The sequence below is a fragment of the Coregonus lavaretus genome (genome assembly GCF_964263955.1).
Source record: "Coregonus lavaretus genome assembly, chromosome: 11".
NCBI lineage: Eukaryota > Metazoa > Chordata > Actinopteri > Salmoniformes > Salmonidae > Coregonus > Coregonus lavaretus.
This window is the reverse complement of record NC_139998.1, coordinates 41049935-41076256: the sequence shown is the minus strand read 5'-3', so window position 1 is coordinate 41076256 and position 26322 is coordinate 41049935. Positions and strand designations below refer to the sequence as shown.

The 26322-nt window shown below is 43.5% G+C and overlaps 1 protein-coding gene across 1 annotated transcript in view; it reads left to right on the top strand.

The window, feature by feature from the left end:
* The window catches only part of LOC311137329 (protein kinase C-binding protein NELL2a-like), a 130539-nt gene extending 105375 nt beyond the window's left edge, over positions 1–25164 (top strand). Inside the window, exons 16-20 of the mRNA XM_084171769.1 lie at positions 17830–17970; positions 18923–19116; positions 19968–20144; positions 24187–24411; positions 24660–25164. Coding sequence (XP_084027895.1) covers positions 17830–17970; positions 18923–19116; positions 19968–20144; positions 24187–24411; positions 24660–24701 — 779 coding nt within the window. The 3' untranslated portion in view covers positions 24702–25164. The remainder of the gene's footprint in view (positions 1–17829; positions 17971–18922; positions 19117–19967; positions 20145–24186; positions 24412–24659) is intronic.
* The last annotated feature ends 1158 nt before the right edge of the window (positions 25165–26322 follow it).

Sequence of the window (26322 nt, the reverse complement as noted above, 5' to 3'; positions counted from 1 at the left end):
AAAACATCTCAAATTAGCTACTCACTTTAGTGTTAACTTCTTTGAGGTATTTTCTAAACGGTTTCTCACTTCTTTGTTCTCCAATTGTCAGTTCGACCATACACCGTTTACACACTCATTTGTGGCGCGGCGCCTATATTCAACAGTTGGAACTCCACAGCAGAAAATATGTGATGGTTGTTGCTAGGCTTCTTCTTCTTCGGTGAGGTTTAACGGCAGTTGACATCCAATTTATATTGTGTTACCGCCATCAACTAGACTGGGGTATAAATCCATTATACACTGAACAAAAATATGAACACAATATGTAAATTGTTGTTTCATGAGCTGAAATAAAATATCCCAGAAATGTTATACAGTGGCTTGCGAAAGTATTCACCCCCGTTGGCATTTTTCCCATTTTGTTGCCTTACAACCTGGAATTAAAATGGATTTTGGGGGGGTTTGTATCATTTGATTTACACAACATGCCTACCACTTTGAAGATACAAAATATGTTTTATTGTGACACATACAAGAAATAAGACAAAAAAAACTGAACTTGAGCGTGCATAACTATTCACCCCCTCCAAAGTCAATACTTTGTAGATCCACCTTTTGCAGCAATTACAGCTGCAAGTCTCTTGGGGTATGTCTCTATAAGCTTGGCACATTTAGCCACTGGGATTTTTGCCCATTCTTCAAGGCAAAACTGCTCCAGCTCCTTCAAGTTGGATGGGTTCCGCTGGTGTACAGCAATCTTTAAGTCATACCACAGATTCTCAATTGGATTGAAGTCTGGGCTTTGACTAGGCCATTCCAAGACATTTAAATGTTTCCCCTTAAACCACTCAAGTGTTGCTTTAGCAGTATGCATTGTCCTGCTGGAAGGTGAACCTCCGTCCCAGTCTCAAATCTCTGGAAGACTGAAACAGGTTTCCCTTAATAAATTCCCTGTATTTAGCGCCATCCATCATTCCTTCAATTCTGACCAGTTTCCCAGTCCCTGCCGATGAAAAACATCTCCACAGCATGATGCTGCCACCACCATGCGCCAGACATAGCATTTTCCTTGATGGCCAAAAAGCTCAATTTTAGTCTCATCTGACCAGAGTACCATCTTCCATATGTTTGGGGAGTCTCCCACATGGCTTTTGGTGAACACCAAACGTGTTTGCTTATTTTTTTCTTTAAGCAATGGATTTTTTCTGGCCACTCTTCCGTAAAGCCCAGCTCTGTGGAGTGTACAGCTTAAAGTGGTCCTATGGACAGATAATCCAACCTCCGCTGTGGAGCTTTGCAGCTCCTTCATGGTTATCTTTGGTCTCTTTGTTGCCTCTCTGATTAATGCCCTCCTTGCCTGGTCCGTGAGTTTTGGTGGGCGGCCCTCTCTTGGCAGGTTTGTTGTGGTGCCATATTCTTTAAATATTTTAATAATGGATTTAATGGTGCTCCGTGGGATGTTCAAAGTTTCTGATATTTTTTTGTAACCCAACCCTGATCTGTACTTCTCAACAACTTTGTCCCTGACCTGTTTGGAGAGCTCCTTGGTCTTCATGGTGCCGCTTGCTTGGTGGTGCCCCTTGCTTAGTGGTGTTGCAGACTCTGGGGCCTTTCAGAACAGGTGTATATATATACTGAGATCATGTGACAGATCATGTGACACTTAGATTGCACACAGGTGGACTTTATTGAACTAATTATGTGACTTCTGAAGGTAATTGGTTGCACCAGATCTTATTTAGGGGCTTCATAGCAAAGGGGATGAATACATATGCATGCACAACTTTTCCGTTATTTAGAATTTTTTGAAACTATTTTTATTTTATTTTTTCACTTCACCAATTTGGACTATTTTGTGTATGTCCATTACATGAAATCCAAATAAAAAAAAAGTACAGGTTGTAATGCAACAAATAGGAAAAACGTGAAAGGGGATGAATACTTTTGCAAGGCACTGTATATAAACAAAAAGCTTATTTCTCAAAAATGTTGTTTACATCCCTGTTAGTGAGGATTTCTCCTTTGCAAAGGTAATCCATCCACCTGACAGGTGTGGCATATCAATAATCTGACTAAACAGCATTATCATTACACAGGTTGTTCTTTAAAAGTGCTTTCCTCTCCATCTTAAATAAGCATGCCCCATTAACAAAATTCAGAACTAAGAACAGATATAGCCCCTGGTTCACCCCAGACTTGACTGCCCTTAACCAGCACAAAAACATCCTGTGGCGTACTGCATTAGCATCGAACAGTCCCCGCGATATGCAACTTTTCAGGGAAGTCAGGAACAAATATACACAATCAGTTAGGAAAGCAAAGGCTAGCTTTTTCAAACAGAAATTTGCATCCTGTAGCACTAACTCCAAAACGTTTTGGGACACTGTAAAGTCCATGGAGAATAAGAGCATCTCCTCCCAGCTGCCCACTGCTAGGAAACACTGTCACCACCGATAAATCTACGATAATCGAGAATCTCAATAAGCATTTTGCTACGGCTGGCCATGCTTTCCACCTGGCTACCCCTAACCCGGCCACCAGCTCTGCACCCTCCGCTGCAACTTTCCCATGCCCCCCCGCTTCTCCTTCACCCAAATTCAGATAGCTGATGTTCTGAAAGAGCTGCAAAATCCTACAAATCAGCTGGGCTAGACAATCTAGACCCTTTCTTTCTAAAATTAGCCGCCGAAATTGTAGCAACCCCTGTTACTAGCCTGTTCCACCTCTCCTTTGTATCATCTGAGATCCCCAGAAATTGGAAAGCTGCCGCGGTCATCCCCCTCTTCAAAGGGGGTGACACTCTAGATCCAAACTGTTACAGACCTATATACATCCTGCCCTCCCTTTCGAAAGTATTTGAAAGCCAAGTTAACAAACAGATCACCGACCATTTCGAATCCCACCGTACCTTCTCCGCTATGCAATCTGGTTTCCGAGCTGGTCATGGGTGCACCTCAGCCACGCTCAAGGTCCTAAACGATATTATAACCACTATCGATAAAAGACAGTACTGTGCAGCCGTTTTCATCAACCTGGCCAAGGCTTTCGACTCTGTCAACCACCGCATTCTTATTGGCAGACTAAATAGCCTTGGTTTCTCAAATGACAGCCTCGCCTGGTTCACCAACTACTTCTCAGAGTTCAATGTGTCAAATTGGAAGGCCTGTTGTCCAGACCTCTGGCAGTCTCTATGAGGGTGCCACAGGGTTCAATTCTCGGGTCGACTCTATTCTCTGTGTATATCAATGATGTCGCTCTTGCTGCTGGTGACTCTAAGATCCACCTCTACGCAGACGACACCATTTTGTATACATCTGGCCCTTCATTGGACACTGTGTTAACAAACCTCCAAATGAGCTTCAATGACATACAACACTCCTTCCGTAGTCTCCAACTGCTCTTAAACGCTAGTAAAACTAAATGCATGCTCTTCAATCGAACGCTGCTTGCACCCGCCCACCCGCCTGACTAGAATCACTACTCTCGGCGGGTCTGACTTAGAATATGTGGACAACTACAAATACCTAGGTGTCTGGTTAGACTGTAAACTCTCCTTCCAGACTCACATTAAGCATCTCCAATCCAAAGTTAGATCTAGAATCGGCTTCCTATTTCGCAACAAAGCCTCCTTCACTCATGCTGTCAAACATGCCTCCAACACTCTACTCAGCAATTGGATGTAGTCTATCACAGTGCCATCCGTTTTGTCACCAAAGCCCCATATACTACCCACCATTGTGACCTGTACGCTCTTGTTGGCTGGCCCTCACTACATATTCGTCGCCGATCCCACTGGCTCCAGGTCATCTATAAATCTCTGCTAGGCAAATCCCCGCCTGATCTTAGCTCATTGGTCACCATAGCAACACCCACCCGTAGTACGCACTCCAGCAGGTATATCTCACTGGTCATCCTCAAAGCCAACACCTCCTTTGGCCGCCATTCCTTCCAGTTCTCTGCTGCTAATGACTGGAACGAACTGCAAAAATCTCTGATACTGGAGACTCTTATCTCCCTCACTAACTTTAAGCATCAGTTGTCAGAGCAGCTTACCGATCACTGCACCTGTACATAGCCCATCTGTAATTAGTCCACCCAACTACCTCATCCCCATATTGTTATTTATTTTTGCTCATTTGCACCCCAGTATCTCTATTTGCACATCATCTTCTGCACATCTATCACTCCAGTGTTAATACTAAATTGTAATTATTTTGCACTATGGCCTATTTATTGCCTTACCTCCATAACTTACTACATTTGCACACACTGTCTATAGATTTTCTATTGTGTTATTGACTGTATGTTTGTTTATCCCATATGTAACTCTGTGTTGTTGTTGTTTTTATCGCACTGCTTTGCTTTATCTTGGCCAGGTCGCAGTTGTAAATGAGATCTTGTTATCATCTGGCCTTCCTGGTTAAATAAAGGTGAAAAAACAAACAAACTGGTGCACCTTGTGCTGGGGACAATAAATGTGCAGTTTTTTCACACAACATAATGCCACAGATGTCTCAAGTTTCGAGGGAGTGTGCAATTGGCATGCTGACTGCAGGAATGTCCACCAGAGCTGTTGCCAGAGAATTGAAAGTTAATTTCTCTACCATAAGTCACCTCCAACGTCGTTTTAGAGGATTTGACAGTATGTCCAACCGGCCTCACAACCGCAGACCACATGTATGGCGTTGTGTGGGCATGCGGTTTGCTGTGAACAGAGTGCCCTGTGTGGTTGTGGTATGGGCAGGCATAAGCTACGGACAACAAACACAATTGCATTTTATCAATGGCAATTTGAATGCAGAGAGACACTGTGACGAGTTCCTGAGGCCCATTCGGAAAGTGTTCAAACCCCTTGTGTTTTCCACATTTTGTTACGTTACAGCCTGATTCTAAAATGCATTACATAAAACATTATCCACATCAATCTACACACAATGCCCCATAATGACCAAGCAAAAACAGGTTTTTAGAAAATGTATTACAAATAAATAAACAGAAATAACTTATTTACATAAGTATTCAGACCCTTTGCTATGAGACTCGAAATTGAGCTCCAGTGCATCCTGTTTCCATTGATCATCCTTGAGATGTTTCTACAACTTGATTGGAGTCCACCTGTGGTAAATTCAATTGATTGGACATGATTTGGAAAGGCACACACCTGTCTATATAAGGTTTCACAGTTGACAGAGCATGTCAAAGCAAAAACCAAGCCATGAGGTCGAAGGAATTGTCCGTAGAGCTCCGAGACAGGATTGTGTCAAGGCACAGATCTGGGGAAGGGTACCAAAACATTTCTTCAGCATTGAAGGTCCCCAAGAACACAGTGGCCTCCATCATTCTTAAATGGAAGAAGTTTGGAACCACCAAGACTCTTCCTAGAGCTGGCCGCCCAGCCAAATTGAGCAATTGGGCCTTGGTCAGGGAGGTGACCAAGAACCCGATGGTCACTCTGACAGAGCTCCAGAGTTCCTCTGTTGAGATGGGAGAACCTTCCAGAAGGACAACCATCTCTGCAGCACTCCACCAATCAGGTCTTTATGGTAGTGGCCAGACGGAAGCCACTCCTCAGTAAAAGGCACATGACAGCCCGCTTGGAGTTTGCCAAAAGGCACCTAAAGATGAATGGAGCAAAGTACAAAGAGATCCTTGATGAAAACCTGCTCCAAAGCTCTCAGGACCTCAGACTGGGGTGAAGGTTCACCTTCCAACAGTACAACGACCCTAAGCACACAGCCAAGACAACGCAGGAGTGGCTTCGGGACAATTTTTTTAATGTCATTGAGTGGCCCAGCCAGAGGCCGGACTTGAACCCGATCGAACGTCTCTGGAGAGACCTGAAAATAGCTGTGCAGTGACGCTCCCCAGCCACCCTGACAGCGCTTGAGAGGATCTGCAGCGAACAATGGGAGAAACTCCCCAAATACAGTTGTGCAAAGCTTGTAGTGTCATACCCAAGAAGACTCGAGGCTGTAATTGTTGCCAAAGGTGCTTCAACAAAGTACTGAGTAAAGGGTATGAATACTTATGTAAATGTCATATTTCCGTTTTTTATTTTTTATAAATTAGCAAAAATGTCTAAAACCTGTTTTTGCTTTGTCATTATGGTGTATTGTGTGTAGATCGATGAGGGAAAAAAACAATGTAATCCATTGTTACATAAGGGGTCTGAATACTTTCCGAATGCACTGTATCTGTGACCAACAGATGCATACAGTGGGGGAAAAAAGTATTTAGTCAGCCACCAATTGTGCAAGTTCTCCCACTTAAAAAGATGAGAGAGGCCTGTAATTTTCATCATAGGTACACGTCAACTATGACAGACAAAATGAGAAAAAAATCCAGAAAATCACATTGTAGGATTTTTTATGAATTTTTTTGCAAATTATGGTGGAAAATAAGTATTTGGTCAAAAACAAAAGTTTCTCAATACTTTGTTATATACCCTTTGTTGGCAATGACACAGGTCAAACGTTTTCTGTAAGTCTTCACAAGGTTTTCACACACTGTTGCTGGTATTTTGGCCCATTCCTCCATGCAGATCTCTTCTAGAGCAGTGATGTTTTGGGGCTGTCGCTGGGCAACACAGACTTTCAACTCCCTCCAAAGATTTTCTATGGGTTGAGATCTGGAGACTGGCTAGGCCACTCCAGGACCTTGAAATGCTTCTTACGAAGCCACTCCTTCGTTGCCCAGGCGGTGTGTTTGGGATCATTGTCATGCTGAAAGACCCAGCCACGTTTCATCTTCAATGCCCTTGCTGATGGAAGGAGGTTTTCACTCAAAATCTCACGATACATGGCCCCATTCATTCTTTCCTTTACACGGATCAGTCGTCCTGGTCCCTTTGCAGAAAAACAGCCCCAAAGCATGATGTTTCCACCCCCATGCTTCACAGTAGGTATGGTGTTCTTTGGATGCAACTCAGCATTCTTTGTCCTCCAAACACGACGAGTTGAGTTTTTACCAAAAAGTTATATTTTGGTTTCATCTGACCATATGACATTCTCCCAATCCTCTTCTGGATCATCCAAATGCACTCTAGCAAACTTCAGACGGGCCTGGACATGTACTGGCTTAAGCAGGGGGACACGTCTGGCACTGCAGGATTTGAGTCCCTGGCGGCGTAGTGTGTTACTGATGGTAGGCTTTGTTACTTTGGTCCCAATTCTCTGCAGGTCATTCACTAGGTCCCCCCGTGTGGTTCTGGGATTTTTGCTCACAGATATTGTGATCAATTTGACCCCACGGGGTGAGATCTTGCGTGGAGCCCCAGATCGAGGGAGATTATCAGTGGTCTTGTATGTCTTCCATTTCCTAATAATTGCTCCCACAGTTGATTTCTTCAAACCAAGCTGCTTACCTATTGCAGATTCAGTTTTCCCAGCCTGGTGCAGGTCTACAATTTTGTTTCTGGTGTCCTTTGACAGCTCTTTGGTCTTGGCCATAGTGGAGTTTGGAGTGTGACTGTTTGAGGTTGTGGACAGGTGTCTTTTATACTGATAACAAGTTCAAACAGGTGCCATTAATACAGGTAACGAGTGGAGGACAGAGGAGCCTCTTAAAGAAGAAGTTACAGGTCTGTGAGAGCCAGAAATCTTGCTTGTTTGTAGATGACCAAATACTTATTTTCCACCATAATTTGCAAATAAATTCATTAAAAATCCTACAATGTGATTTTCTGGATTCTTTTTCTCAATTTGTCTGTCATAGTTGACGTGTACCTATGATGAAAATTACAGGCCTCTCTCATCTTTTTAAGTGGGAGAACATGCACAATTGGTGGCTGACTAAATACTTTTTTTCCCCACTGTATGTCTAAAAGACACATCTGGATTAGTGCATATCCACAAAACTCAAAATATGCATTGAAAATGGTCTGTATTCTCTAGAATATCAAAAACGTGTCATGTAAAGATACAGTTGAAGTTGGACGTTTACATACACCTTAGCCAAATACATTTAAACTCAGTTTTTCATAATTCCTGACATTTTAATGCTAGTGAAAAGTCCCTGTCTTAGGTCAGTTAGGATCACCACTTTATTTTAAGAATGTGAAATGTCAGAATAATAGTAGAGAATTATTTATTTCAGCTTGTATTTCTTTAATCACATTCCCAGTGGGTCAGAAGTTTACATACACTCAATTAGTGTTTGGTAGCATTGTCTTTAAATTGTTTAACTTGGGTCAAAGTTTCGGGTAGCCTTCCACAAGCTTCCCACAATAAATTGGGTGAATTTTGGCCCATTCCTCTTGACAGAGCTGGTGTAACTGAGTCAGGTTTGTAGGCCTCCTTGCTCGCAAACGCTTTTTCAGTTCTGCCCACACATTTTCTATAGGATTGATGTTCATTATGGCCAAACAGTTCTATTTTTGTTTCATCAGACCAGAGGACATTTCTCATAAAAGTACGATCTTTGTCCCCTTGTGCAGTTGCAAACCGTAGTCTGGCTTTTTTATGGCGGTTTTGGAGCAGTGGCTTCTTCCTTGCTGAGTGGCCTTTCAGGTTATTTCTATATAGGACTCGTTTTTCTGTGGATATAGATACTTTTGTACCTGTTTCCTCCAGCATCTTCACAAGGTCCTTTGCTGTTGTTCTGGGATTGATTTGCACTTTTCGCACCAAAGTACGTTCATCTCTAGGAGACAGAACGCGCCTCCTTCCTGAGCGGTATGACGGTTGCGTGGTCCCATGGTGTTTATACTTGCGTACTATTGTTTGTACAGATGAACGTGGTACCTTCAGGTGTTTGGAAATTGCTCCGGATGAACCAGACTTGTGGAGGTCCCAAAAAACAAAATCGGAGGTCTTGGCTGATTTCTTTTGATTTTCCCATGATGTCAAGCAAAGAGGCACTGAGTTTGAAGATAGGCCTTGAAATACATCCACAGGTACACCTCCAATTGACTCAAAAGATGTCAATTAGCCTATCAGAAGCTTCTAAAGCCATGACATCATTTTCTGGAATTTTCCAAGCTGTTTAAAGGCACAGTCAACTTAGTGTATGTAAACTTCTGACCCACTGGAATTGTGATACAGTGAATTATAAGTGAAATAATCTGTCTGTAATTAATTGTTGTAAAAATTACTTGTCATGCACAAAGTAGATGTCCTAACCGACTTGCCAAAACTATAGTTTGTTAACATGAAATTTGTGGAGTGATTGAAAAACGAGTTTTAATGACTCCAACCTAAATGTATGTAAACTTCCGACTTCAACTGTATTCCCTGAAATGGACCCTTTTCGCCCAGTGTTTACTTCCCTCCAGGCCTGAGGGCACACACTTTATTGTAGGCTTAGAATGAATGGCAAATTGGAGTGGCAATATAGTCCGCTACCATCCTCAGTAATTTTCCATCCAGGTGAGAAGAAGGAAGTGCCAGTGTAACAAACAGAAGGAGGAAAGGGGAGAGAAAACATTGACCAAGTAGTTGAGTGCCTTTGGAGAGCTGTCTAAATAGATACTTTGTTTCCAGCCTGTTGCTGACCATAACGAGAGAAATAACAATGGTTGTCCCATCAGCTCTCTCCCTCCACCTTCTTTCCTTTCCTTTCCTTTCCTTTCCTTTCCTTTTCTTTTTTTCTTCACTGAAAATGTAATATACAATATATGGCCAAGCTGTACTAGAATGTGATTCACAGACTTGAATCAGGCACTGCCACTGCTTATAGTGATTCACAGTCATTCTGCCTCATGCTTTCATATACATTTAATTTCCTTCCTCTCACCAGAAAATATCTAATTTTCACATGAAACGCCCATATTGTTATTGCTCTTGATGGTAAATTAAGAATTGTAAGATGTAAGGGTGAATTTACACGTGCCTTGCATTCGTGATAAGTCTAATTCAGACATTACAGGAAGCAGTCGTTTTAGAAGGTATATTTAGACCCACCATCAATTTTAGAAAGGCCTCTGAAGTGCTTTGCTGTAATTGTGATCGACAGCTGTGGTGTCACATGAAGGAAGTAGAGGGTGAAACGTTTAATTGAAAACGTGACCTCCTGTCACCATAGCAGGGCATTTAGGCATAGCAACAGAACAGTTCAAATGAATGTACGCTGAAAATAGTTCAATTTGTGTATATTTAGAACTGCATTGCCTCTATGTTGGTTATACATAGTAACTCCATCTTTCTTTGAACAATTTCATGCAGTCAGATTGGAGACATTATTATTTAAATAGATACTTTTTTCCCCCCTTCCCCATCCGGGCTCGAGACCACATGCCACTTCTCTATTTCAAAGCATGTCAATCTCTGTCAACTGAAATTCACTGGCAACAAAGAGAATGGGAGATTTCACTTCATAACTGAGACGAGAGAATATGCTTAATTTCAAGGCTGGTTATTATTTTTGGTGTTACCATATGATATGCTTTTACATTTACGTCATTTAGCAGACGCTCTTATCCAGAGCGACTTACAGTTAGTGAGTGCATACATTTTCATACATTTAGGTGGCAAGGTGCAGTATTTAGCTTTTTTTTGGTGTTATTTCTTACATTATTTGCTCAGAATGTTTCAAGTATTATGTCCTTCAACCAAAAATAACTTTTGGACATTAAATTGGCGGTCAGTCATGAGAAATCCGAACAGAAATTTGACTTCCCTGATATGGATCCTTTGTTTGGACTTCCCGAGGCAGCTCCATTCATCCTGGGCACTACACCAAAATGTTGACGCCGGAGAAAAGGGAGGAGAAGTGGGGTTCTAGTCAGGCGGCGAGCAAACCATCCACCGCTTCCAAGTATATTACTCTCTAACGTTCAGTCCCTGGACAATAAAGTAGACAAGCTCAAGGCGAAGATCTCCTTTCATTGAGACATAAGGGACTGTAGCATACTCTGTTTTTTACGGAATCATGGCTCTCAATGGATATATTGTCCCCGTCCTTACAGCCAGCAGGGTTCTCCATACATCCCACGGACAGGAAGAAAGAATTCTCTGTGAAAAAGATTAATTTTCTTAAATTATTCACTGCCCTGTATATTCCCCCCCCCCCCCCAAGCCGACACCGCGACGGCTCTCAGAGAACTACACCGGACTTCAATGTCAGTAAGACAAAGGAGCTGATTGTGGACTAAAGGAAACGGAGCGGCGAGCATGCCCCCTTCCACATCGATGGGGCTGTAGTGGAGCGGGTCAAGAGCTCCAAGTTCCACGGTGTCCACATCATTAAGGAATTAACATGGCCCACACACACCCACATAGTTGTGAAGAGGGCACGACAGTGCCTCATCCCCCTAACGAGGCTGAAAAGATTTGGCATGGGCCCTCAGATCCTCAAAAAGTTACACAGCTGCACCATTGAGAGCATCTTGACTGGCTGCATCACCGCTTGGTAATGGCGCCGACGGAGATGGCGGCCTCGCAACTAGCTCTTAGGAAACTTTGCGGTATTTGTATTTTTTTGTATTATTTTTTACATTATTAGCTCAGGAAAGGGTCTACAGACAATCACGGACTACAAAAGGAAAACCAGCCATGTTGCCGAGACCGACGTCTTGCTTCCGGACAAACTAAACACCTTCTTCGCCCGCTTTGAGGATAACACAGTACCACCGACACGGCCCGCTACCAAGGAATGTGGGCTCTCCTTCTCCGTGGCCGACATGAGTAAAACATTTAAACGTGTTAACACTCGCAAGGCTGCCGGCCCAGACGGCATCCCTAGCCGCGTCCTCAGAGCATGCACAGACCAGCTGGCAGGTGTGTTTACGGACATATTCAATCTCTCCCTATCCCAGTCTGCTGTCACCACATGCTTCAAGATGGCCACCATTGTTCCTGTACCCAAGAAAGCAAACGTAACTGAATTAAATGACTATCGCCCCGTAGCACTCACCTCTGTCATCATGAAGTGCTTTGAGAGACTAGTCAAGGATCATATCACCTCTACCATACCTGCCACCCTAAACCCACTTCAATTTGCTTACCGCCCCAATCGATCCACAGACAATGCTATCGCCATCACTCTGCACACTACCCTATCCCATCTGGACAAGAGGAATACCTATGTAAGAATGCTGTTCATTGACTATAGCTCAGCCTTCAACACCATAGTACCCTCCAAGCTCATCATTAAGCTTGAGGCCCTGGGTCTGAACCCCGCCCTGTGCAACTGGGTCCTGGACTTCCTGAAGGGCCGCCCCCAGGTGGTGAAGGTAGGAAACAACACCTCCACTTCACTGATCCTCAACGCTGGGGCCCAACAAGGGTGCGTGCTCAGCCCACTCCTGTACTCCCTGTTCACCCATGACTGCGTGGCCAAGCACGCCTCCAACTCAATCATCAAGTTTGCAGATGACACAACAGTAGTAAGCTTGATTACCAACAATGACGAGACAGCCTACAGGGAGGAGGTGAGGGCTCTGGGAGTGTGGTGCCAGGAAAATAACCTCTCACTCAACGTCAACAAAACAAAGGAGATGATCGTGGACTTCAGGGACTGCAGTGGAGAAGGTGAAAAGCTTCAAGTTCCTTGGCGTACACGTCACTGACAAACTGAAATGGACCACCCACACAGACAGTGTGGTGAAGAAGGCGCAACAGAGCCTCTTCAACCTCAGGAGGCTAAAGAAATAAAGCATTTCGCTACACCCGCAATAACATCTGCTAAACACGTGTATGTGACCAATAACATTTGATATGATTTGATTTTGTTTTGGTACGGCAACTGCAAGGCAAGGCGTTACGGAGGGTGGTGAGTACAGCCCAGTGCTTCCTGTTTAAGTTTTTGCTCATAGGCGGGGAGGTAGGGGCCGAGCTCCCTACCATCCAGAACCTCTATACCAGGTGCAGAGGAAGGCACTGACTCTATGCACACACACTGGACTCTACCCACACACTCACACATACTTACACTGACACCGAAACACACACACTACATACTGACACCACACACACACTTTCACACTCACCACATACGCTGCCGCTACTGTCTATTATCTATCCTGTTGCCTAGTCACTTTACTCCTACGTATATGTACATAGCTACCTCAATTACCTCGTACCCTTGCACATCAATTCGGTACTGCTACTCCCTGTATATATCCATGTTATTTTTACTCGTTATTGTTATTTGTTATTCCTTGTGTCACTATTACATGTATTTTTTAAAATATTATCTTTATCTTTAACTCTGCATTGTTGGAAAAGGACCCGTAAGTAAGCATTTCACTATTAGTCTACACCTGTTGTTTACGAAACATGTGACAAATACAATTTGATTTGATTGAGTTGACTTTGTGCAAACTGGAAACCGCATATCCTGAGGCCACATTTATTGTAGTTGGGGTCTTTAATAAAGGAAATCTGAGAAAAATGCTCCCGAAATTCTACCAACATGCTGGACCATGTTACTCTCACTTCTGGGACAGCTACAAGGCCCTCCCCTGCCCCCCCTTTGGCAAATCAAAGCACTCCTCCATCCTGCTCCTCCCCGCCTATAAGCAGAAACTTAAACAGGAAGCACCCGGGGTAAGGTCTGTTCTACATTAGTCTGAACAATCGGAATCTATGCTTCAGGATTGTTTTGATCACGAGGACTGGAAAATGTTCCGGGTCGCCTCTGGGAAAAGTATCAACGTATACACTGACTCGGTGACTGGGTTCATCAAGAAGTGCATAGAATATATTATTCCTACTGTGACGATTGGAACTTATCCAAACCAAACACCATATATAGATGGTAGCTTTCGGCAAAACTGAAAGCGCGAACCACCGCATTTAACCATGGCAAGGTGACTGGGAACATGGACGTGTACAAACAGACCAGCTATGTCCTCCGTAAGGCAATCAAAGATGCAAAACAACAGTACAGCTGGCTGGAGTGTTTACAGACACATTCAATCTCTTCCTATCCCAGTATGTTGTCCCCACTTGCTTCAAGATGTCCACCATTGTTCCTGTACCCAAGAAAGCAAAGGTAACTGAACTAAATGACTATCGCCCTGTAGCACTCACTTCTGTCATCTTGAAGTGCTTTGAGAGGCTAGTTAAGGACCATATCACCTCCTCCTTATCCGACACCCTAGACCCACTGCAATTTCCATACCGCCCCAACAGATCCACGGACGACACAATCGCCATTGCACTGCACACTGCCCTCCAAGCTCATCACTAAGCTCAGGGCCCTGGGTCTGAACCCCTCCCTTTGCAACTGGGTCCTAGACTTCGTGACGAGACGACCCCAGGTGGTGAAGGTAGGCAGCAACACCGTCATGCTGATTTTCAACACGGGGGCCCCACAGGGGTGCGTATTCAGCTCCCTCCTGTACTTCCTGTTCACCCATGACTGCATGGATACGCACGTCTCCAACTCAATCATCAAGTTTGCTGACGACACAACAGTGGTAGACCTGTTTACCAACATAGCCCTGGCGGAGTGGTGCTAGGGAAATAACATCTCCCTCAACGTCAACAAAATGAAAGAGCTGATCGTGGACTACAGGAGACAGCAGAGAAAGCACGCCCCCATCCACATTGATGGGGCCGCAGTGGAGAGGGTCTCTGTGTGCACATCACCGAGGACCTGAAATAGTCCTTCCACACAGACACTGTGGTGAAGAAGGCGCCACAGAGCCTCTTCAAACTCAAGAGGCTGAAGAAACTCTGCATTAACTTCTACAGATGCATCATCGAGAGCATTCTGTCAGGCTGTATCACCGCCTGGAACGGCAACTGCACCGCCTGCAACCTCAGAGCTCTCCTGAGGGTAGTGCGGTCAGCCCAACGCATCACCGGGGGCACACTGCCTGCCCTACAGGACATCTACAGCACCAGGTGTCACAGAAAGCCCAAGAAGATCATCGAGGACCTCAACCACCCGAGCCACGGCCTGTTCACCCTGCTACCATGTAACCGGCGGAGACCGTACAGGTGCATCAAAGCTGGGACAGAGAGAAGGAAAAACATCTTCTATCTCCAGGCCATTAGACTGTTAAACAGTCATCACTAGCCGGCCTCCGCCCAGTACCCTGCCCTGCACCTTAGAGACTGCTGCCCTATGTACAGAGTCATTGAACACTGGTCACTTTAATAATGTTTACATTATGTTAATTGTTCTGAAATCGTTTCTGTAGTTAGGAACATATAAGAGTTGCATTCCTGCATCATTATTCTGTTGAAATTTTATTGATGTCTGAAAAATAACTAATTGATTACTTACTTTATATGTACATACTGTATTCTCAACATGGCTAATCTTACTGTATATAACTACTGCTGTACATACCTTTTTCCTACATTGTGGCACAAATTCCATTCAAGTCATGGGACCGATATTAGAATTTTTCGCACATCATGTTCAAATCATCTATACAGTGCATTCGGAAAGTATTCAGACCCCTTGACTTTTTCCACATTTTGTTACGTTACAGCCTTTTTCTAAAATTGATTAAATTATTATTTTTCCTCATCAAACTACACACAATACCCCATAATGACAAAGCGAAAACAGGTTTTTAGACTTTTTTGCAAAAGTATTAAAATAAAAAATAGAAATACCTTATTTACATAAGTATTCAAACCCTTTGCTATGAGACTCGAAATTGAGCTCAGGTGCATCCTGTTTCCATTGATCATCCTTGAGATATTTCTACAACTTGATTGGAGGCCACCTGTGGTAAATTCAATTGATTGGACATGATTTGGAAAGGCACACACCTGTCTATATAAGGTCCCACAGTTGACAGTGCATGTCAGAGCAAAAACCAAGCCATGAGGTCGAAGGAATTGTCCGTAGAGCTCAGAGACAGGATTGTGTCAAGGCACAGATCTGGGGAAGGGTACCAAAAACTTTCTGCAGCATTGAAGGTCCCCAAGAACACAGTGGCCTCCATCATTCTTAAATGGAAGAAGTTTGGAACCACCAAGACTCTTCCTAGAGCTGGCCGCCCGGCCAAACTGAGCAATCGGTGGAGAAGGGCCTTGGTCAATGATGTGACCGAGAACCCGATGGTCACTCTGAGGAAACCTGGAGGAAACCTGGCACCATCCCTACGGTGTAGCATGGTCGTGGCAGCATCATGCTGGGAGACTAGTCAGGATCGAGGGAAAGATGAACAGAGCAAAGCACAGAGAGATCCTTCATTAAAACCTGCTCCAGAGCGCTCAGGACCTCAGACTGGGGCAAAGGTTAACCTTCCAACAGGACAACAACCCTAAGCACACAGCCAAGACAACACAGGAGTGGCTTTGGGACAAGCCTCTGAATGTCCTTGAGTGGCTCAGCTAGAGCCCGGACTTGAACCCGACCGAACATCTCTGGAGAGACCTGACAATAGCTGTGCAGCGACACTCCCTGTCCAACCTGACAGAGCTTGAGAGGATCTGCAGAGAAAAATGGGAGAAACTCCCCAAATACAGGTGTGCCAGGCTTGTAGCGTCATACCCAAGAAGACTCAAGGCTGTAATCGCTGCCAAAGGTGCTTCAACAAAGTACTGAGTAAAGGGTCTGAATAGATATGTAAATGTGAGATTTAATTTTGTTATTTGTAATACATTTGCTAAAATGTCTAAAAACCTGTTTTTGCTTCGTCATTATGGGGTACTGTGTGTAAATTGATGATGGGGAAAAAAACAATTGAATCAATTTTACAATAAAGCTGTAACGTAACAAAATATTGAAAAAGTCAAGGGGTCTGAATACTTTCCGACTGCACTGTAAGTAACTTTGTTGAGCTTCACAATCAATTTTAGATACTTTTGGATGATTTGGACATGATGTGCGAAAAAATTATAATATCGGTACCAGGACTTGGATGGGATCTTTGCCAGAAATGCTAAAACGTTAGCATTTGGAAACAGTGCCAGGGAAACTAAACCAAAATCGTGGATTGCTGTCAAACCTTCTCCATAGACTGCTTACAGTGTAAGGAAACCAATATGTAATTTTGTAATTTGGGTGAACTATCCCTGATAAGGGCCTAATATCCACAACATTTGATCAATGGTTAATCTGCTGGAGAAATTATATTAAAGGGGTGAGTGCTCATTAGCCAATAGATCTTAATCCTATTACTGCTGTGGCAGAGGGAGAGGACAAGAGGAGAGGAAGGGAAAGGAGAGGAGAAGAGAAGAGAGGAGAGGAAAGGAGAAGGGAGGGGAGGAGGAGAGTAGAGGAGAAGAGCGGAGGGGAAAGGAGAGGGGAGGGGAGGAGGAGAATAGAGGAGAAGAGCGGAGAGGAAAGGAGAAGGGAGGGGAGGAGGAGAGTAGAGGAGAAGAGCGGAGAGGAAAGGAGAAGGGAGGGGAAGAGGAGAGTAGAGGAGAAGAGCGGAGAGTAGAGGAGAAGATGATGGGGAGAGGAGACCTGGGCCCTCCAGGGGATCCTGCTGTGCTCTGTTCTGTCTGACTCTGGGGGAATTGAATGGGAAGGTCACTGATAGTACTGGGCAATTTTCATAATGAGGGACTCTGATAATGCATCACACGCACACAATCATCAAAAATCCATCTGTGCCTACACAGACACATTTAATCACTCTGCAACCTGGACCCTCACATTTAGCCCCAATCCCGTAATCACTAGCTAAGTTTCTCTCATCTGGCCAAGCCAGTCTAATTAAATACAAGTTGAAATATTAGGGCATCTTCTTATTCTGTATTCACATAAATCCAGTTGTTTCAGATGTTTAATTTACTTGCACCTCGTTCCTTTGTATGAAATGGATGGTCACGTTGTTGTTTGTCTAAATAAATTGTCACGGTCAATGTAGAAAATGCCTGTCAGACAAGAATGAAGCTAAGTTCGATATGCTGTTCTAGTGACATAATTCGGAACAAAAACGTAGAGAGATAGAGGTCTTCACTGTTCTTTCTCTCTCTCTCTCTCTCCTGACAGACATTGATGAGTGTTTTGATGGTTTTGTGGAGTGTGATGACAAAGCCATCTGTGTCAACCTGCCCGGGTGGTACCACTGCGAGTGTCGTGATGGCTACCACGACAACGGCTTGTTCTCTACTAATGGGGAGTCGTGCATAGGTGAGTTGACCCGCTCTTTTCATCACAAGACCAAAAGAAACACTGCGGTTGTAGGCAATCTTCATTCACCTAGTCACATATGATAATTCCTATTGATATTTACAGTCATTTAGCAGACGCTCTTATCCAGAGCGACTTACAGGAGCAATTAGGGTTAAGTGCCTTGCTCAAGGGCACATCAACAGATTTTTCACCTAGTCAGCTCGGGATTAGAACCAGCAACCTTTCGGTTACTGGCACTACGCTCTTAACCACTAAGCTACCTGCCGCCCCGGCACATCTATCACATGCATAGAGTATACCTGCACACTAGTTTGTTTTTCCATAATTCTAGTCTAGTGTATTCTAACATTGATCATAGCAGCACATCTAACCATTGCAGAGCTAGAGATTTCCTTGGCCTTCTTTTGACCAGTTGTTTTTGCTGTCGGTGTGGGTAATAGTATGTTTGGACTGGACATACCGTTACTGGTGCATTTTCCTCCAAATTCCTGTCTGCTTTTTACTGCTCATTCAATCTTTCTGGAACATTCTCTAAAGCTGCCTGCCAAGAGCTTGTCACATGTCAAAATGGAAGGAAACCCTGAAGTATTACGTGTCAGTAGTGACAGTACTGCAGCTCTGTGTGTCTGTCTGTCTGCTCTATAGCCACATTTTACCTGTCAAGTCTAGCCAATCCACACAGACCGACACAGAGCACATCAGAGACTCTCAGTGAACATACTGTGAAGAACAAAGACAACTGCAGTTGTAATTTGACGAAAAATGGTTTCTGGGGGGACAAAATTACAGTGTTGTTATAAAAAAAAGCCCACTTTAGCTGTTAGAATATAATAAATGTGCTTCCTTTGTCTTTTTTAAAGCAGTTAGATGCATGTGAATTTATGCATAAACTACAGTATTTGACCTGTGTTGAGCATATGCCTGAAGTCATCTCTCTGGCTCCCTACAGATATCAATGAATGCAAGACAGGGAGGAACACCTGTGCCAATGACACGGTGTGCTTCAACTTGGAGGGGGGCTACGACTGCAGGTGCCCCCATGGGAGGAACTGCACCGGAGACTGTATCCATGACAACAAAATCAAACACAGTCGACAGATCTGGGTGCTGGACAATGATAGGTGCTCAGTCTGCTCTTGTCAGGTGAGACAGAGGATGATGGGTAAAAAAAAAAAGGTCAGGTCAGGGGCGTTCTATTGGTTGTAAAGCATTATGATGACTTTATTAATTCAGTTAGTTATATGATTAATACAGGTCTGAAGAATTTAGATGCGTCTAGAACCAGTTATTTGGAAAACTTGGTTTTTAATTAAGCAAAAAAACTATAATTTATCTAATGATTATTAGGCTACAGTCTTGTCATGTTTAGTCATTTAGCGTTTACTTTTGGATAATGTCTGGTGTCTGGGAATGCTAGCAGGTGATTATAGAGGATTAGTATGTGTATTGAACAATCAAGCATCATATTATTCATTTGATTATAGAGGAGGAGGGCAGAAATGAAACTTTAATGAAATTAGTCATTTTAATTGATTGGAGAAATTGAGAACCTGCCTGTCAGAATTAGCAGTATTGAACGGCTGAGCGAACAGAGAAAGGTGTAAACATGTTATTGTTTTGGAATGTTCACGGTCAGCTAGTAGAGAGCAATGGTAATGTTGAGTGTGTGTAATCAACCAATAAAAAAGGTCAACAACTAGCAAATATTGAGTTTGGGTTATAGAGACTGTACTTTACAATAGTAGTTCAAATCAAATTGTATTTGTCACATGCGCTGAATACAACAGGTGTAGTAGACCTTACCATGAAATGCATACTTACGAGCCCTTAACCAACAATGCAGAGTTTTTCAAAAGTAAGTAAGTTAGACTGTACCTTACAATATAGTAGCTACAAACTATACTTTGTAGTTTGAGACTTCAAAACATGTTTGAGTTGAGTGTTATTGTCAGTTGATTGACAGACAGTGTATCGCCCCCCTCCCCTCTGCGCAGACTGGCCAGGTGATGTGCAGGAGGATGGTATGTGACTGTGAGAACCCCACAGCTGACCTGTTCTGCTGTCCAGAGTGTGACCCTCGCCTCAGCAGCCAGTGTCTGCACCAGAACGGCCTGCTGACCTATGGCAGTGGAGACACCTGGGTGGAGAACTGCCAGCAGTGCCAGTGTCTGGTTAGTACCAATAATACACACCCTATAAATAGATAGGACACACTGTACTGGACTCTGCATTAAATCAAATGAAATTGTATTTATCAAGTGCGCTGAATACAACTGGTGTAGACTTTACTGTGAAATGCTTGCTTACAAACCTTTCCCAACGATGCAGTTTAAAAGATAATAATAATAAATAGTATCTAACACAAGAGGAATAAAATAAAATACACAAGAATGGAGCTATATACAGGGAATACCAGTACTTTAGTGATTAATGTACGGGAGATACTGTGTGTGTGTGTGTGTGTGTGTGTGTATGCAGGTCTCTATGTCCACAAGTCTCTATGTCCTGGCAATATATAAAACTGAATTATGACATGTCAAGAGCGTTCTCTATTGAATTTACTCAAAGAAATATGCACTGTTTGCATTGACTCTCTCCACTGTCGACCTTTTCCAAGGCTCCCTCATCCCTGCTGTTCAAACAACAGGAAGGCTTTTTTACGAGGATTTCACACTAAATCTGACAGAACATCACATCCTACCGCCTTCAATAAGCCTTTCAGACGCCCTTCACCACCAGCCATATGTTTATTAAATGCAAATGTCACACTTGGCATTCTCCCTGGCCAATCCACTCCTGGAAAAAAGTAACACTTAGCTGCATTTGCGTCAATCTGCCTTTGCGTCGACCCATAAATCATCTTTAGCATTGTCGTTCTGCCAGCTCTCTCCCGACCGCCCGTTCCCTCGGAGGAGTGGCATTACCGTTGGTTATTTTTTCCCTCCAAACAGAATGTTGTAGACACACATACAGCCATCCCACCTCTCTCCTTCTGTGATTAGCAAATGAATACAGAGACACCAAGTAAAATCCATGGCTGTTGTACTAGACAGCATAATGTTGTTTCCTTCCCCCACTGTGATGCTGTCCTTAAGGGTTAGACCTTAAGGGCCTTGGGTGGATTACTTACAGCAGGCCATTATAGGGCTGTGAAATCACTGTGTTGGAGATGCAGGGTGCTGAAATGGGCTTTCTGTTGAATCTCTTTCTCTCTCTCTGAGGCAGGCACTCAGGTATGCATGCACACAAACACACACATACATCATGTTGCACACACAAACACAGCCACCAGCCAAAATGGTATAAACTGCAGCACTTGAAAGAGCGGAGTGGAGGAGAATGGTGCGGAGATATACACGTGGGATCTAGTAGCGTGACCGGGACATGAAATTAACCTTGAATGCCTACACAGCAGAGTCTGAACCATACTGGCCCCGCTCTGCTCAGCAGGGAAATGGACACGCAAATCTCTAAGACAAAGATACAAATCCCCTTTTAAATTACATGTATTTTTGCACTCATTTGAATGACATAATATGGCTCTTTGACATATGTATCTCTGACTTGCTACTATAGGTATAGGACGCTATGGGTATAGGATATTGTTTTAGCCTTAGATCTAGAGGAATGAAATATGGTTGTTGTTGGCCACGCTGTTGTCTAGCCAAGGCAAATCTCTGGCAAGACTCTGGGGTCTTTCAGAACAGGTGTATATACAGTGGGGGAAAAAAGTATTTAGTCAGCCACCAATTGTGCAAGTTCTCCCACTTTAAAATATGAGAGAGGCCTGTAATTTTCATCATAGGTACACGTCAACTATGACAGACAAATTGAGAAAAAAATATCCAGAAAATCACATTGTAGGATTTTTAATGAATTTATTTGCAAATTATGGTGGAAAATAAGTATTTGGTCACCTACAAACAAGCAAGATTTCTGGCTCTCACAGACCTGTAACTTCTTCTTTAAGAGGCTCCTCTGTCCTCCACTCGTTACCTGTATTAATGGCACCTGTTTGAACTTGTTATCAGTATAAAAGACACCTGTCCACAACCTCAAACAGTCACACTCCAAACTCCACTATGGCCAAGACCAAAGAGCTGTCAAAGGACACCAGAAACAAAATTGTAGACCTGCACCAGGCTGGGAAGACTGAATCTGCAATAGGTAAGCAGCTTGGTTTGAAGAAATCAACTGTGGGAGCAATTATTAGGAAATGGAAGACATACAAGACCACTGATAATCTCCCTTGATCTGGGGCTCCACGCAAGATCTCACCCCGTGGGGTCAAAATAATCACAAGAACGGTGAGCAAAAATCCCAGAACCACACGGGGGGACCTAGTGAATGACCTGCAGAGAGCTGGGACCAAAGTAACAAAGCCTACCATCAGTAACACACTACGCCGCCAGGGACTCAAATCCTGCAGTGCAAGATGTGTCCCCCTGCTTAAGCCAGTACATGTCCAGGCCCGTCTGAAGTTTGCTAGAGTGCATTTGGATGATCCAGAAGAGGATTGGGAGAATGTCATATGGTCAGATGAAACCAAAATATAACTTTTTGGTAAAAACTCAACTCGTCGTGTTTGGAGGACAAAGAATGCTGAGTTGCATCCAAAGAACACCATACCTACTGTGAAGCATGGGGGTGGAAACATCATGCTTTGGGGCTGTTTTTCTGCAAAGGGACCAGGACGACAGATCCGTGTAAAGGAAAGAATGAATGGGGCCATGTATCGTGAGATTTTGAGTGAAAACCTCCTTCCATCAACAAGGGCATTGAAGATGAAACGTGGCTGGGTCTTTCAGCATGACAATGATCCCAAACACACCGCCCGGGCAACAAAGGAGTGGCTTCGTAAGAAGCATTTCAAGGTCCTGGAGTGGCCTAGCCAGTCTCCAGATCTCAACCCCATAGAAAATCTTTGGAGGGAGTTGAAAGTCCGTGTTGCCCAGCGACAGCCCCAAAACATCACTGCTCTAGAGGAGATCTGCATGGAGGAATGGGCCAAAATACCAGCAACAGTGTGTGAAAACCTTGTGAAGACTTACAGAAAACGTTTGACCTGTGTCATTGCCAACAAAGGGTATATAACAAAGTATTGAGAAACTTTTGTTATTGACCAAATACTTATTTTCCACCATAATTTGCAAATAAATTCATTAAAAATCCTACAATGTGATTTTCTGGATTTTTTTACTCATTTTGTCTGTCATAGTTGACGTGTACCTATGATGAAAATTACAGGCCTCTCTCATCTTTTTAAGTGGGAGAACTTGCACAATTGGTGGCTGACTAAATACTTTTTTTCCCCACTGTATACTGAGATCATGTGACACTTAGATTCCACACAGGTGGACTTTATTTAACTAAAGGTAATTGGTTGCACCAGATCTTATTTAGGGGCTTCATAGCAAAGGGGGTGAATACATATGCATGCATCACTTTTCCGTTATTTATTTTTAACTATTTTTGAAATGTTCTTTTTTTAAATTTCACTTCACCAATTTGGACTATTTTGTGTATGTCCATTACATGAAATCCAAATAAAAATCCATTTAAATTACAGGATGTAATGCAACAAAATAGGAAAAACGCCAAGGGGGATGAATACTTTTTCAAGGCACTGTAGGTCATGCAGAATCATAGCTTAACCAGGATCTATAAAGTTCGCCAGAATATATGACCTGTATTCACTGGCTTATTGAAACGACTGCTTGAGAAATCCAATAAGGCTTTCTCTGCTGCAACTGTGTAGTGATTATTATGAGCGGGAGAATGAACGGGTGACCAAAACAACTCCATTAGGAAATCCAGAATATTTAGCCCAGTGTCTGAAAATGTATTTCCTCTCATACTGCTACTCCTATGCAATGACATAGCCCCATCTATGATGTATCAGGACAAAATGTCTATGTTTACATGATACTTTTTTGACTGCATCAGGGTGGTATAGAAGTATACTGAAACATTTGGCAAAGGACAGGATCTATTCAATACAATTGTAGGGGTGATGGACTGTACGTATCAGTGGAGGCTGCTGAGGGGAGGACGACTCTCAATAATGGCTGGAATGGAGTCAATGGTGTTTGATACCATTCCATTGGCTCCGTTCCAGACATTATTATGAGCCGTCCTCCCCTCAGCAGCCTCCACTGGTATGTAATAAGACTCCAGTCTGTCTGTCTGTCTTTCTGTCTCACCCTCCCACAGCAGGGGCAGGTAGACTGCTGGCCCCTGTCGTGCCCCCATTTGGACTGTGAGTTCACGGTGGTGCCCAAGGGCGAATGCTGTGCCCGCTGCGTCACCGACCCCTGCCAGGCTGACACCATCCGTAACGACATCACCAAGACGTGCATGGACGAGCACGGCATCCAGCGCTTCAGCGGCTCCTCCTGGGTCAAACACGGCACTGAGTGCACCCTCTGCCAGTGCAAGGTAACAGCCATGGATATTCATTATATCTATGCGGACTTCAGCCAACTATACCTCATGTTGGCGCCAAACACTCCATGACTATCGAAATTCTAAATGTCAAACCAAGTTTGCCTTTCAGTGAGAAAAGTAGAAAACAATAATAGAACTTCATTCTGCAGTAGAGAAACTTCAAAGAGAAGAACTGTATTGTGGTTAAAGTCTAACAGTGACCCACTCTAAATTCTCTCTCTCCTCCCCCTCTCTTTCAGAATGGACATATCTGTTGCTCAGTGGACCCCATGTGCCTTTAGTTCCTGAAGCTCTGAAGGCACCTACCTGTACAGTGTTATCCATGTAAAAACAACCAGCGTTTTCCACCCTCCAGCCCAACTTCTTTATACCAAATACAAAACATGTATCATAGAACACAGATGGACTACAGTACCCACAAGCCCCCTCTGTGTTCAGCCTCACCAATCAGGGTGACCCGTGTGCATTGAGGAACACCCCCAAATCATCTGCAACATGACGCTGTAAAATACTATTATACTGGCATGAATGTGCTCGATGTAGAAACATTTTGCTGATTTCTAAACTCTTTTAATCTCAATGATATCCTAGATAGTGGTCGTTTTAGTGTAAGTTTCATTTGCTACATTATTAAAGTTGTCTATATTTTATGGTCCTCTGTAGCATTACTTTCCATTTATCTTTTCAATTTATTTCAAGCCCTGTTATTGTGTAATGGTGAAATAAAGTATTTCAATTTACATTAATGATTGTTTGAGCTTGTCTTTTTTAGGATGTCGTGGTATATTAGTCATTGAAAACCATTGATCTCCTACTTAACTACTACTTGTCTGTATTCATATGAAGTCAAAAACACATCCTCCCAGGTCTCGTTGACCCGAAAATCCAATCAACACAGATGACAAATTGCATGAGCTTTGCCTTCCCAGACCTCCCCACTTCCTGTGAAGAGGACAGCGAGGTGAGATTGAGTTCATGTCAGAACACATGTTTGTGTGACAGCGTGTTAGAGGAGAGGAAACTCCGCCTGGGATGTGACACCAGCAATAACAGCCTATCGGGTACCTACACATCATCACGCCTGACCTTTCACATCTAATATTAATGGGGCTGGTGGACTTCCTCTGTCTGCACTGCTGCTGAGGTACATTGTGGTGGTGATGATTACATAATACAGTACAGTAGTCAAGACCGGGATCAAGAACCATCCAGATCAGTCTGATTTTGAATGGATAATTGGCAAGTGTTTGAAGTTTAGGATTTGAAGGATAGCATTTTGAGGGTTTGTTACTCTGCCAATACACTAACAGTACTTGATTGAGTACTGGATTTGATTGAGAGCTTTCATTTGTTCAATACATTGAACATCTCGTGTGTATACTGTGATACAGGAGATGTCATGTCCCAATTGGTTTGCTTTGCTTCCTTCCACTGGTTCCTGGGGGTTTCCTGCATCTCCAGAGGTAATGGTAATACTTGTATTAGTCAGAGTACAGCGCTTAAAACTCCTAATCTAATTAGCATATCAATTTACAGGCTGGCTGGGAGGAATGAGTTGTGCCTGAAGAAGACTTAATTTCCCTGCAGAGGGAAAAGTATCTGTCTTAAGGATATTTCCCTGGGTCTCCCTAGCAGCAGCTACTTACATGAACAAACACACAGCGGAACCGAATCATGGAGCACATTGGTATATTACCATTTCCTCTCCTCCCTCAATGGAACATTTGCCATCTCTGGATAACTGCAACTCGCTGTTGGCTGGGCTCCCTGCCTGTGCCATTAAACCCCTACAACTTATCCAGAACGCTGCAGCCCGTCTGGTGTTCGACCTTCCCAAGTTCTCTCATGTCACCCCACTCCTCCGCACACTCCACTGGCTTCCAGTTGAGGCTCGCATGTACT